Genomic DNA, 14,279 nt, shown 5'->3' on the forward strand with positions numbered 1-14,279 from the left:
AGAGAGAGCGAGAGGCAGAGACACAGGCCGAGGGAGAAGCAGGCTCCATGCAGAAGCCTGACATGGGACTCGATCCCGGGACTCCAGGATCACACCCTGGGCTGAAGGCAGGCACTAAACCGCTGAGCCACCCAGGGATCCCTAAAAAAGCATTTTTTTAGCATCCCTACAAATGCTTTTTTAAATGCATGGACATCATACACATTCTATTCCTAAAAGGCAATACAACTAGAAGAGGCAGTCTTCCACTTCTAGTCTCCTGGAAAGTAAATTTATTTTTTAACTGGAATGAAGAAAACGACCACATATTGTCAGGTACATATCAAGCATCTGACCTCATAACATTCTTACACCATAATCTCAGAGATGTTCCGAGGGTGGCCCAGCTAATAAATAGCAAGGCTGGATTTGAATCTAGGCAGTACAAAAGTCTATGACTGACTTTCTTCTCTTACACTATGCTACAACTCACAGAGTAATCGGCAAAACAACCCAAGAAGGGTGAGAAATGCTACACACACACACACACACACACACACACACACACACACCAGCAGCCTCCAGCAATTAAAAGGCAAGAATTTAAGGCCAAAAGGAAAGGCTTCATTCTAATGTCTCATTCTGTGACATTCTTATTATTCATATAAAATATATTCTCTTCCATGGGCATATATTTTCTATACATAACAGGACTTTTGTTTTCAGAAAAGGTGAAGAATTAAATAATTTAAAATCCCAAGTAATGATATAGGTTAAAAAATCCTTACATATCGGGATCCCTGGGTGGCGCAGCGGTTTGGCGCCTGCCTTTGGCCCAGGGCGTGATCCTGGAGACCCGGGATCGAATCCCATATCAGGCTCCCGATGCATGGAGCCTGCTTCTCCCTCTGCCTGTGTCTCTGCCTCTCTCTCTCTCTCTCTCTGACTATCATAAGTAAATAAATAAAAATTAAAAAAAAAAAAAAAAAAAAAAAAAAAAAAAAAAAAAAAAAAAATCCTTACATATCGAGAAAGTCAAAAGCAGAAAATGTTCCTATAGGATGATCTTCCCCATACAACAAACATGCTTAACAATAAGCTACCACATTGGTATTATGTTGTTAAGAGATACATACTTTAAGATCTTGAACCCAAAAAAAAAAAAAAAAAAAAAAAAAAAAGATCTTGAACCCATTTCTTCATCCGCAAAATGAGGATAAGAATGCCTATGATATAAGGTTATTTTGAGGATTAAGCAACAAAGTTCTAACAGTTTTGCCTAGAAAACAGTTACTTGATTTTTTAGGGCAATAAACGAACATAACCATCAACTTGTTTAGATCATAAAGCAAATATAAATATTTAAACAATATATCTAGGGGCAGCCCGGGTGGCTCAGCGGTTAGTTCCACCTTCAGCCCAGGGCATGATCCTGGGGACCCAGGATCGAGTCCCGCATCGGGCTCCTTCCATGGAGCCTGCTTCTCCCTCTGCCTATGTCTCTGCCTCGCTCTCTCTCTCTGTGTCTCTCATGAATAAATAGATAAATAATCTTTAAAAAAATAAAAATAAAAATAAACAATATATCTAGTCTTGGTATTTCAATAATACCTAATATATATCTTTTGATAGTATCTTGGCATATATCTAGTCTAATATTTTGGTCTTGGTATTTCAGTATTAACTTAGTTCCCTTGACATTTGAGATATAATATTATCATAATAATAATAGCAGCTACCATTTATGGACTCTTGCTATGTAACAGACACTGTGCTAAACACTTTACATAATCATTTCCTTACAACTGTTATTATCCAGTTTACCAAAGTGATAAATAATGTTTAGCAAGATTAAACTGCTTTTCTGGGCAGCCCCGGAGGCTCGGCGGTTTAGCGCCACCTTCAGCCCAGGGCCTGATCCTGGAGACCTGGGATCGAGTCTCGCTCGCGTCGGGCTCCCTGGGTGGAGCCTGCTTCTCCCTCTGCCTGTGTCTCTGCCTCTCTCTCAATCTCTGTCTCTCATAAATAAATAAATAAAATCTTTAAAAAATAATAATAAAATAAAAAATAAATAAACTGCTTTTCCAAGTTAAGTAATGGTTCTGGGATTTGAACCCAGGCCTGCCAAAGCCTGAGCTCATTACTACCAGTGAGGGGGTGTTCACACTGACATTTGTCAACAATACCTCAAAACAAATTACATCTCAGGTGAATGTGTCAGTAAGAGTACTGAACACACGTGCTTTTCACCTCCAACTCTCATCCTCCCTGTTTCTACTGCTGTGCTTCTTGCTCCTCCAACACAGCTAATGCTACTTCATAACCCACAGGAGGCCTTTTGTAAGTCATCACTCCTACAAAGGAATAAAACAAGTTCCCATTTCCTTATTCCTGGCAATGAAAGATCAAATGGACTATGTTCTTTACAAAGTTTCTCAATCAGAAGAAAGAACATTACTCTGGGAAGTATTAGGGACTGAAAGAACCTTGCTCCCCATTAGACCATAAAGGAGGGATTTCTGTTCTTTGCTGTATCCACAGCTCCTAGAATTAGTGCATAGCTCAGAGGAAGAGCTCAAGAATGAGTGAATGAATGAATAAATGCATACATGTTCTCTCTAAAAATGTATATTGTCTTGGAAGCAGCAGAGAAAAAGTTAAACCCTGGATTACATGAGAGGCAGAAACTAAAGAGAACAGAGTTCCTTCCATGAACTTCTGTCTTTCCAAGACTCTAAAGATCCCTGCAGAGACAAGGAGCCCATACATAGCTCTATCTCCTTAACATTTCTGTCTAAGAGCCAACATATGATATAGGGTCTCTAATAATTACTTTATTTACACTAAAATGATTTTGTTCTCTGTAATTGAATGTGATCATTAGAGAATGCAACCTAAGCCAAATTTTCTTCATTTCAGTCAAACTGTAGGATTTCAAAAGTTCCTAATATGAGACATACCAATTCCACTTTCCCAGCGTCATTCACCATAAAGTCAATCTCTTCTTAAGCACAGTTTACACAGATGCATGATTAATGTAGAGCTTTAGAATTTATCGAGAGCTTTCCCACAAATTAGCTCATATCAAAACTCTATTGGGAGGTCATTGTTTCTGTTTACCCAATTTACTAAGAAAGTTGAGACTCAGAGTAAGTAGCTTCCTAGAGTCATACCAGGCCCCAGACAGTGCAAGCAGGACAAAGACCCAAGCTGTCTGACCAGAAGTCCTATCTGCCCACCTTCCTGTTCATCTGTACAATTGTAAGCTGCTAACCAGCAGGTTCTAAGTTGCCTAATTCATTATACCAAGGGCAGATACATATTTTAATGCTTCTTGAAAAATAATGGTAACATCAAGGCAGTTTGCTATTGCTACTAAACATACTTTGAGAATAAAAACTATTCCACTATGGCCTTCTTATCTTTTGCTTATAATCAAAAAGCAAAATCCCTTCACATTAGGTTCTAAAGCTTTCCTCAATAGAAAGTGGGATGAAAGTAGCAGCAAAAATAACCATTAAAAAGTTCTAATGCTGAGACTGCCCAAGACAATTATTGACTTTATCATAAAAGCAAAAAATAAGATTTACCTTTAACTTAAGTGATTCTCCAAGTAATGTCCCCTTATAATCTGTTGTATAGGTCCAATCGTATGGTTTAATAACTTCCTTGGAGTGTTCACCCTCCGTCCTCAAATATCAAAATGAGAAGGATTATAATCAGTGATGCAGAATATAGACCATCTGTATTCATATAACACACCAAATTACACTCTACGAATAATATAAATATCCTAATATATATATTTGCCAAAATTCACTAATACAAGATCTTTCTTGTTTTTCCTGCATATTTTTTTTCCTGCATATTTGTTGTTAAACTTGTCATAGCTGATAAAGTCTCTCCCATTAGTCTGTATACTGCCTAAGGGCATGGTTTAAAAGTTGATTCCTCCAAGGTACCTAGTACATAATAGATAATAATTGCTAATTTGATTATCAAAGAAAATACATTTTTCTCTATTTCAAAGTTCCTCACATTTACAATGCAAATCACAAGTAAACATTTTTCTCAAAAACAGGAACATTAAAGTACACAGTGTACCCCCTCTTCACTAAAGAACACTGAAAGCTCAAAAAATGTAAACCTTACATAGCTCAGCTCAACTGTAATTCAATTAACTCAACAAGTATTCAATAGGTGGAGTAACTAATCTCCATTTTATGGAAGAGAAAAATGAATCCTAGAATGATTGAACTACCAAGTTTAATAATAACACTTGCCTTTCACTCTAATAAAATACACAAAACATGACTGAAGATGTCTTTCCACTTTTCTTTTTCATTTAACCCGTAACTGCCCGGATTCTCACCTGCTTTCCTGCCACTCTTCAGCACAGGCTACTTTAAGCATTCCTTGATAGTTGTTTACACATCTTAATGCATCTGTAGCATTGAACTCAATCCCAAAGCCAGAGCCATGCTGGATTCTTAAAACGTTGTCTCCAAACATCATTTCAGGGAGAGATGGCATATGTAATTCATCAGCTAACCTACGCATAACCAAAAGTCAGGTGATAGTTCCATATGTTATAATCACAAAGTGTGCAACAGAGGCAAAAGTTTAAATGTGCTCTGAGTGCGGTTTAGCGCCTGCCTTTGGCCCAGGACGCGATCCTGGAGTCCCGGGATCGAGTCCCACATCGGGCTCCCGGCATGGAGCCTGCTTCTCCCTCCTCCTGTGTCTCTGCCTCTCTCTCTCTCTCTCTCTCTATCATAAATAAATAAATCGGGATCCCTGGGTGGCGCAGCGGTTTGGCACCTGCCTTTGGCCCAGGGCGCGATCCTGGAGACCCGGGATCGAATCCCACGTCGGGCTCCCGGTGCATGGAGCCTGCTTCTCCCCCTGCCTGTGTCTCTGCTTCTCTCTCTCTCTGTGACTATCATAAATAAATAAAAATTAAAAATAAATAAATAAATTTAAAAAATAAATAAATAAATAAATAAATAAATCTTAAAAAAAAAAAAAAACAACTACCCTCTCTCAAAAATATTTAAAAAAAAAAAAAATAAATAAAAATGAATGTGCTCTGAGTGAAGTTCTAAGGGACCAAAAGAAAGCACAAGACTTCAGTGCAAGTGCTCTATGACAGATACTCTAGCAGATCAGAAGCCTTTCTTTTCCATTTTCTTTTTTAAGACTTCTGGATTTTTGAATAGCTACACAGCTATTATTGTTAGGTAAGGTAAAATAACATCATATTGAAAGATATATTCTTACATAAAGCCAACAAAGGATCTATACATATCCTAAGACCATAATTACCCTTTTTCCAATTGTTTTAGATCTATTTCTAATCATATATACCAATTAAATCTTGCATATATATTAAAAACAAATAAGCAAAAAAATCCTGCATGAACAAATTAAACAAAAGAAAAAATACTGATTCTTATTAGAAACATCTGTTTCACCCCTGGATCACAGAAGGCCCACCACCACTTCTATTATTTATCAAGAATAAATACAGGTTCTAATTCTACTACGACTGCCTAGGAGATGACTTAAGGTACCACAGTATTATGGTTCCATAAGCTTCATGTTTCTGATAGACTTTTTGTTCTTCCACAACAATTATATTAGCCTGTTTCCTGTAAGAAAACAACTTTTCTAATATAATTTTCAACTTGTCACAAGTTTTAAAAGGTGGTGATGACGGCAAAAGCGCCAGTACTAATGAGGGAAACCAGCACTTGCTTACATGGATTTCTGGAAGGACTGTGTCAATGTACATTCTGTCCACTGGGGCACCAATTGAGCAATAAGTACCAAGAACTTAAATTTATATTGACTCAAAATATCCGTTTTGGGAAATCTGTAATAAGGAAATAATCCCCGGGACACCTGGATGGCTCAGCAGTTGAGCATTGGCCTCTGGCTCAGGGCATGACCCCGGAGTTCTGGGATCAAGACCACATCAGGCTCTGCAGCAAGCCTGTTTCTCCCTCTTCCTATGTCTCTGCCTCTCTCGCTGTCCCTCATGAATAAATGAATAAAATCTTAAAAAAAAAAAAAAAAGAGAGAGAATCCCCAGTGTAGAAAAAAGCTATACACTTTAATACTCATAACCATCTTATTTATAATAGTAAAAAGAAGTACTTGGATGTCCATTTATAAATAAATAAATGGTTATATAAACTACAGTATATCCATATGATGCAATATTATAGGATCATCAGAAATGTTTAAAGAGAAAATATAATAAAGTAGAAAAAATGATTATGATACAATAGTAAGAAAAAAACTGAATGTATATATATCAGTGATCTAACATTTTAAGTTACATCTTTAGTATGATATCTAATAATGTTAATTTTTCATCATAAATGTGAATAAAATTTATTCTTAGTTATTAGGAGCTAGAAAATACTAAGTGCTAGAGAAATTAACCTTCCTATGTCCACTACAACACTACTCACAATAGCCAAGATCTGGAAACAACCTAAGTGTCCATCCACAGATATAGAGATAAAGAAAACATGATTTATACATACAATGGAATACAAGGCAATCTTTAAAAAGGAAAGAAATCCTGCAATATGCAACATGGATGAACTTTGAGGACATTATGCTAAGTAAAATAAGCCAGTCACAGAAAGACAAATACTACATGATTCTATGTATATGAGGTACCTAAAATAGTCAAATTTTGAGGTGTCTGGGTGGCTAAATTGGTTAAATGCCAAATTCTTGATTTTGGCTAAGGTCATAATCTCAGAGTTGAGAGACTGAGCCCCAAGCTGGGCTCTGCGCTTCAGCGCATAGTCTGCTTGAGATTCTCTCTCCTTCTCTGCCTCTGCCCCTTCCCCTGCTCGCACATGCTCTCTCTATATATAAAATAAATAAATATATAAATAAATAAGTAAAGGCTTTTTAAAAATAATAATAGTCAAATTTGTAGAATCAAACAGTGGAATGGTGATTGCTAGAGGCTGGCGGCGGGAATAAGTTACTAATCAATAGACATAAATCTTTAGTCAAGTAAGATGAATAAGCTCTAGAGATCTGCTGTACAACACTATACCATAATTAATAATGATGTATTATACACTTAAAAATTTGTTAAGAGGAGAACCACAAAAGACCCTGAATAGCAAGGCAATCTTGAGAAAGTAGCTAGAGGTAACATGCTTCCTAATTTCAATCTATACTACAAAGCTATAATAGCCAAAACAGTGTGGTGCTGGCACAAAAACATACACATTGATCAATGAAACAGACTAGAGAGTCCAGAAATAAACCCACTTATGGAATTCCCGGGTGGCCCAGGTGGTTAAGCTTCTGACTCTTGATTTCAGCTCAGGTCATGATCTCAGGGTTGTGAGACTGACCCCCACATAAGACTCGGCAATAGGGGGGAGTCTGCTTGACTCCGTCTGCTCCTCCTCCACTCCGTCTGCTCCTCCTCCTCCCTGTTTGCATGTCCACTCACATGATCTCTCTCTCTCAGATAAATAAATCTTTAAACCCACACTTATATGGTCAATTAATCTTTGACAAAGGAGGCAAGAACATACAATGAGGAAAAAACAGTCTCTTCAATAAATGATGCTGGGAAAACTGGAAAATCACATGCAAAAGAAGGAAACTGAACTACTTCCTTACACTATACACAAAAATAAATTCAAAATAGATTAAAGACCTAAATGTAAGACCAGGGACGCCTGGGTGGCTCAGCGGTTGAGCGTCTGCCTTCGGCCCCGGGCATGATCCCAGGGTCCAGGATCAAGTTCCACTTCGGGCTCCTTGTGGGGCATGGGGCGCCTGCTTCTCCCTCTGCTTATGTCTCTGCCTCTCTCTCTCTCTGTCTCTCATGAATAAAAAAATTTTTTAATCTTTTAAAAAAAATAAATGTAAGACCAGAAACTATAAAACTTCTAGAAGAAAGCATTAGGCAATAAGCTCCTTCATATCAGTCTTAGCAATATTTTGTGGATATGTCTCCTCAAGCAAGAGCAACAAAAACAAGAATAAATGGGAGTATGTAAAACTAAAAAGCTTTTGCAGAGCAAAGGAAATCATCAATAAAATGAAAAGACAATCTACTGAACAGCAGATATTTGCAAGTGATATACTCAATAAGGGATTAATATCCAAAATATATAAAGAACTCACACAACTCAATACACACACACACACAAAAACAATCTAGAAATGGGCAGAGCAGCTGAAAAGACATTTCTCCAAAGACACAGAGACACACGAAAAGATGTTGAACATTACTAATTATCAAGGAAATGCAAATCAAAACCACAATGAGATATCACCTCACACCTGTGAGAATGGCTATTATTAAAAAGACGAGAAATAACAAGTGTTGGTGAGGATGTGGAGAAAAGGGAACCCTCCCACCCTGTTGGTGGGAATGCAAAATGGTACAGCGATTTGAAGAACCCTAGAGGTTCCTCAAAAAATTAAAAACAAAACTACCATATAATTCAGCAATTCCACTTCTGGGTATTTATTTGAACTAAATAAAAACGCTGATTTGAAAAAAAAAATACATGCACTCTATGTCCACTGCAGCATTATCTACAATAGCTGAGATATGAAAGCAACCTGGGTATCCATCGAAAGATGAATGGATAAAGATATAGATGTAAATATATATACACACATATTTCCAAGAAAAAAGCACAAACTTCCAAGGGGAAAAAAATTTAAGAATGAGGATCTCATGTTAAGTGTTCCTACTACAATAAAACAAAATTTTTAAAAAGAAAATATTAGGGGATCCCTGGGTGGCTCAGCAGTTTAACGCCTGCCTTTGGCTCAGGGTGTGATCCTGGAGTCCTGGGATCTGGTCCCACGTTGGGCTCCCTGCATGGAGCCTGCTTCTCCCTCTGCCTGTGTCTCTCTGCCTCTCTCTCTCTATGTGTGTGTGTGTGTCTCTCATGAACAAATAAAATCTTTTAAAAAAAGAAAATATTAAACACTTTAAAAATTTAATAGGATTTAGATTGAGTATACTGGAATAAATATTCCATAAAAAACATCCAATTAAGTAAATTGTAACTACTGAACAATGTATATGAAATAATATGAGATGTGATTCTCTGAATTTTCCCCAGTATATCCGGAAAAATCTGGTGATCCTACAAAATATTCCAGTTATATATGTAAAATAATTAGTCTCTAATTTACACTGCTAAACATCCTTTCATGACTCCCTGGTCACTTACCTCTGCCTAAATCTCAAGTGTGCCCTACACTACCATCCCGTAACTTTTTCCTTTTCTTCTGGATGACTTCTACAAGATTTAGTCCGCTCCCAAGGCTCCAGGTGCCATACAAGCTGATGATACCCAAACCTAAACCCATGGACAGTCATGTTGAGGTCCAAGATAAATGCTTGCCGCACGGTCACTTTATGACCCCCACACAACTCACACAGTTCGGCGATCTCAACTCATCCTCTATTCAATCATTGCCCCAATCTGTTCTTCCTCCTATTTCTCACCTTGTTCAATGACAAAGCTTCCCGTGCAATAGCTCAAGCAAGAAATCTTGTCATCACTATAGACTCCTCCTCCTTCTTCCCTCTTGCTGTCAACCATCAAATCCAGGTACCTAACCTTCTAAAACCTCCCTTTTGCCTCCTCTTCTAACGGGTCTCCTTTCCCAGTCCTGCAGCCCTCCAATCCATCCTCTACATCACCCGCAGAGAAATCTTTCAGAGTATACATCTGACAATGTCACTCCTTTGTATAAAATCACACCGGTGGTAGTCACACACAATACTAACTCCTTAGCCTGGCCTACAAATTCCCTCCATCTCCACTCCCCTGGGCCCTACCTCCCACTTCCCATTACTCCCCCTCTGGAACCCCACGCTGCAACCACACAGAAACAAACGGTTCTTCAAAAAAAAACCCAGGCTCGCGCTCCTGGCTTTACACGTGTCCCCGACGCCCCCAAGCTCTGTCCAAATTCAGTTCAGGCGTCACAAACGCCGCACGGCTCGCACCATGCCTGGCCTCGGGGCTTCACACGTGCGCCCATCCCCACCCCATCCCGTCGACTTTATCCAGATTCACTCAGGCATCCGAATTTCCCGGAGCCCGTGTGCCTCCCAACGGTCTCAAATAATCCCGCCTGTACATCTTGATAAAGATGTTATTCAGTTATTCACACGGTGTTACAAAGGCCTGGCTCTCCCATAAGGCTGCATTCCTGGAAGCAGAGGCTCTTCCACCTTTCGTATCTCAAGTCCTGGCACAGCACCTGACATTCTAAAAACCAAGCACAAGTATCGCCCCCGCCACCACCGCCACCACCACCACCCGCGCCCCCGCCCCCGCCCGGAAAGAAACGGTGGAAAGGAGCCGCAGGCTGGGACAGGTAGGGACGTCCGGCGAGGGCGAAGTCCACCAGCACAGTCACGCTCCGCTCAAACCCGGGCGGACTGACAGTTGCACGAACGCACGCCAGGCGACCCCCGCCGAAGGACAGGGGTGGCGCCAGGATTCTCTCCGCGTCGCGCGAGGGTCCCATCCTCAGGGACGGAGCCCCCGCCCCCGGGGGTTGGCTGCGCGCGGCTCGCCCTGCCTCCCGCCCAGGCCCAGCTCCCGGCCCGCGCCCCGAGTCCCGGAGCCCCGGAGCCTCACTTCTCCACATCCGCTGACTTCATGATGTGGGTCTTCGCCGCCGTCAGCTTCCAGGGCCCGAAGGAGAAGTCCTGGTGGCTGCTCTGGAAGCCGTGGATCATCATGGCCGAGGCGGCGCCGGCGCTGACCTCACGGAACACGCTGGACGAGCGGCGGCAGCGGCGGCGAAGGCAGACACGGGTTTCTCCGCCTCCGCCAGGCCCAGCCCCCTCGGCTTCCGAGCCGTTACCATGCCCGGCCCCTGCCGCCCCGCCCCCTGCCGCCCTACCCGGACGCCGGCCCTCCTTTCCGCATTCTCCGCCTCTTCGAGCTTTACTTCCGGGGCCAGTTGCTAATGTTGCGTGACCTACGTCTTACGTCACGAGGCACCGGAAAACAAAAAAGGGGGCGAAACTACTGAGGGGCGGGGCTTCGGCGGCAGGGGGTGTGGTCAATGACGCACCGCCCCTCCCGCCAGACTGCTTGGATGACGTCACCTGGGAGTATTTTCACAGAACGGCCGTGATGGAGGCGAATTCAACAAGATCTTTACAGAACTCGCAAAGTGCTGTGATTACGTCCATGTTGGCGAATCAGCGTGCAGAGAAAATGCCGTATGTTTTTCTGTTGAGGCCAAAAACCCAGAAATCCCTTAGAATTGAGAGGTCCAGCACCAAATGTTACGTGATTCAGAAGTGGACATCTAACAATTGTTGACTAAGACTCCTTATCAAAAATTTCAGACTTCGGACAGTTCAAGGCTTTCCTATTCTAGGTCCCTGGTATAGTGGAAGCAACACGGGAGAAATTGGCATTAAATCCACTTTTGCAGTGCTGTTTTGGGCATCCTTGGGCAAACGTCTTAACTAATGACTTTGGCTTCAGTTGCCTCAGAACAAGATGGCTTCATGCTAGGACATCTCCCGAATCTTGTCTTTCTGGCCTCATTTCCAGAACCTCCGTCTCAGCTCTACCCACGTGCACTCAGCCCTACTTCTAAGCCCTTATTCTTGCTGTTCTCTCCCTTAAACCTATTAAGCCTATTCAGACGCATCCCTTTTCAAACTCAACCTGGCATCTTCAGAAAATGTAGATTCTCCAGCCCCCATGCCTCACCCTAGCCAAGGAATGATTTGCCTTGCACGGATACATTTTCAAAAGGCTTTTCCTAAGCCCTGGAGCTGGGTTTACTTACTTCTTCCTCTGAGCCAACATGTTAACTTAAGAAAACTTCAGCGTCCACTCATTCATCCAAATGAATATCAAAATGTGAGCACCTGAGATTTGCCAAGCATTTGTTTTATAACAAAATAGCATTCTCACCCTCTCTTGTAGTGGATTTTGACAATGGAATTCTGAGACATCGTTTCAGTGATACAAGGCAGGACCTCTTTCCTCTCAAAATGTATGTTACCTATCCAGTTTCATTTAAAATTTCAATGGCTTCAAGTAGGGAAATGGGCCATGATTTGCTTAATCAGTTACTTACAATTTAGTCTAAATGATTTTATTATATCATTTTCTATGCACTAACCTTGATAGGAAAGTACCAGGCCACACTATCCAGACCCCAGCCAGTGCTTTCCCACCTACCCTTTCAAAACATTTGTCCCCTTCCCAAATTTTCCTAGGCAGGCTACAGTGAAGACTTCCTATTAGAAGGATATTTGTATCCAAACTTAAAATCTAACAATTAAGCCCCTTGTTTCTATGGCCTCCAATTCAGCATCTTATTAGAGACTTTAAGACTAAAATTCTTTGAGGGTACAAAGAAACAAATCTTTAAAGGTATAAAAAAAATCTTTAAAGGTATAATTTAATGCACTCACACATTAGAAAGAGAAATAGTTAGGCGTAAACTGGGTATTGTCTGTGCCATTCAAGTACTATCATGCAACAACTATCTGCATATAAAGCTGGGTTTGGGGAAGGAGTAATACCTGGGACTTGATTTTTCAAGAGCCACCCAATCAAACCATCTACTGTGCTAGTTTGCCAAGATTTAGTTCTGAGAACAACCAACTGGTTATTAAAGAAATTTGCTCATTACACGGGTTTTTGGGGGCGCCCACTATGGTGCCAGAATCTGTTTTAGGTATAAGGACACAGCAGGAAATAAAACAGGCGAGATCCCTTTCATTTCAAGGCTCATACTACAATGGAGAAGACAAGTAATAAGAAAGTAAAGAAAATTTGTGATTTCAGTCTGGGATAAATTCTGTGCAGAACATTAAGCAGCTTAGGTGGAAAGGGTTATGTGTGTGTGTGTGTGTGTGTGTGTGTGTGTGTGTGATTGAGTATGTGTGTGTTTGGGTATAGAAAGTAGACTGGTATAGATGGAGTGATCAGAAGAGCCTATTACTGGGAGCGTGTAGATGAATGGAGAAATGTAGGCATGGGGCACATCAAGAAGGAACTTGATGATGCCATGCTAAAGAACTTGGAAAAAAAAAAGAAAAAAAAAAAGAAGGAAAGAAAAAGAAAAGAAAAAAAAGAACTTGGGACTTTTCCCAATGAATGATTAGAGGTCACTGCCTCGGTGAGGGAGTATGATGGCCTAAACTTGTTTCTTCAAAGTGAGATACACATACATGTTATCATACAGCAAGATGCATTGGAGGGAAGGAAGAAAACATTAATACTTCTATTTATATTTTTTTCGTTTTTTTAGTTCCATTGTGCACAAGTTCTATAATATTCATATGCATTTTATTTTCAAACAAATATTGGGATACATTTTTTTTACAGATATTAATGGGAAATGATTAAATAACTTTGTGGACTATTGGCCTAGCTGAAGGCAGTAGTAGGGGGGTGAGAGAGAAGAGGATAGGTATGGGAGAGGACTAGGTGACTGACTGAGTACAAGGGGAGACACATCCAATAAGTGGCCTGGAGATCACAACATCATAATCAGAGTACCTGTCACAGACCTGTGTGTTCTGTTCTGTGATGACAAAGAAAGACAAGGACCATCAAGAGAAAAGACATGGTCATATAAAAAGAGAGAAGAGCTGTGGCAATGAAGTCTGACTCCCTTTGTTCCCTCATATGTGAAATTCTATACAATGCTAATATCTGAATGCTAAAATCTGTGCAATGTAGGGGCATCTGAAAGAATGATCACAGTCATTAAAGAAAATCAATATTGTTTAAATTTGTATACTGCATCAGTTGTAATTTAACTGTCTCTTCTGTGTCAGAGTGATTCCTTTCTGCACTACAGGATAGCTTGCCGAAAGATTGATCTTAAAACTGCAAAGAGGGGAGTCTGGGTGGCTTGGTTAAGCATCCAACCCTCCATCTCAGGTCTTGATCTTGGGGTTCTGAGTTCAAGCCCTGTGTTGGACTCCCCTCTGGGCATGGAGCCTACTTTTAAAAAAAATGCAAACAATTTGGCCAAATTACCCATCTACAAAGCTACCCAGCTTTCCCTTCATTTAAGGGGCTCAGGATCTGTGAACTGACTCATATCTGGGAACTAGAGAGGGGTTATGGCTTTCATGGTGATTGATGCAATCCAAGTTTTGCTTTCATTTTTGTTTTGTTTTGTTGTGCTGGTAGTACAGACCAAGTAGAACCTTAATGTACTGTTCATCTATTTCTAGCCTAGAGACTCACCATCAGTTACCCTTGCCCAAGATCTCTGTGGGT

The 14,279-nt window shown here is 40.7% G+C and overlaps 1 protein-coding gene across 4 annotated transcripts in view; it reads right to left on the reverse strand.

Annotated features, from left to right (window-relative positions):
* The window catches only part of TIPRL (TOR signaling pathway regulator), a 38,354-nt gene extending 27,399 nt beyond the window's left edge, over nt 1–10,955 (reverse strand). The window contains exons 1-3 of one of the 4 annotated variants that reach the window (XM_025430449.3): nt 10,647–10,890; nt 4,352–4,531; nt 3,570–3,669 (exon numbers count right to left, since the gene is read on the reverse strand). In XM_025430449.3, the coding sequence (XP_025286234.1) occupies nt 3,570–3,669; nt 4,352–4,531; nt 10,647–10,750 (384 nt within the window). In that variant the 5' untranslated portion in view covers nt 10,751–10,890. Of the gene's footprint in view, nt 1–3,569; nt 3,670–4,351; nt 4,532–9,499; nt 9,842–10,646 lie in introns of those variants that run through there. The other 3 variants (XM_049112347.1, XM_025430448.3, XM_025430450.3) reach the window with 3 other exon arrangements.
* Between the last annotated feature and the right edge of the window lie 3,324 nt (nt 10,956–14,279).

The sequence above is a fragment of the Canis lupus genome, chromosome 7 (genome assembly GCF_003254725.2).
Source record: "Canis lupus dingo isolate Sandy chromosome 7, ASM325472v2, whole genome shotgun sequence".
Lineage (NCBI taxonomy): Eukaryota > Metazoa > Chordata > Mammalia > Carnivora > Canidae > Canis > Canis lupus.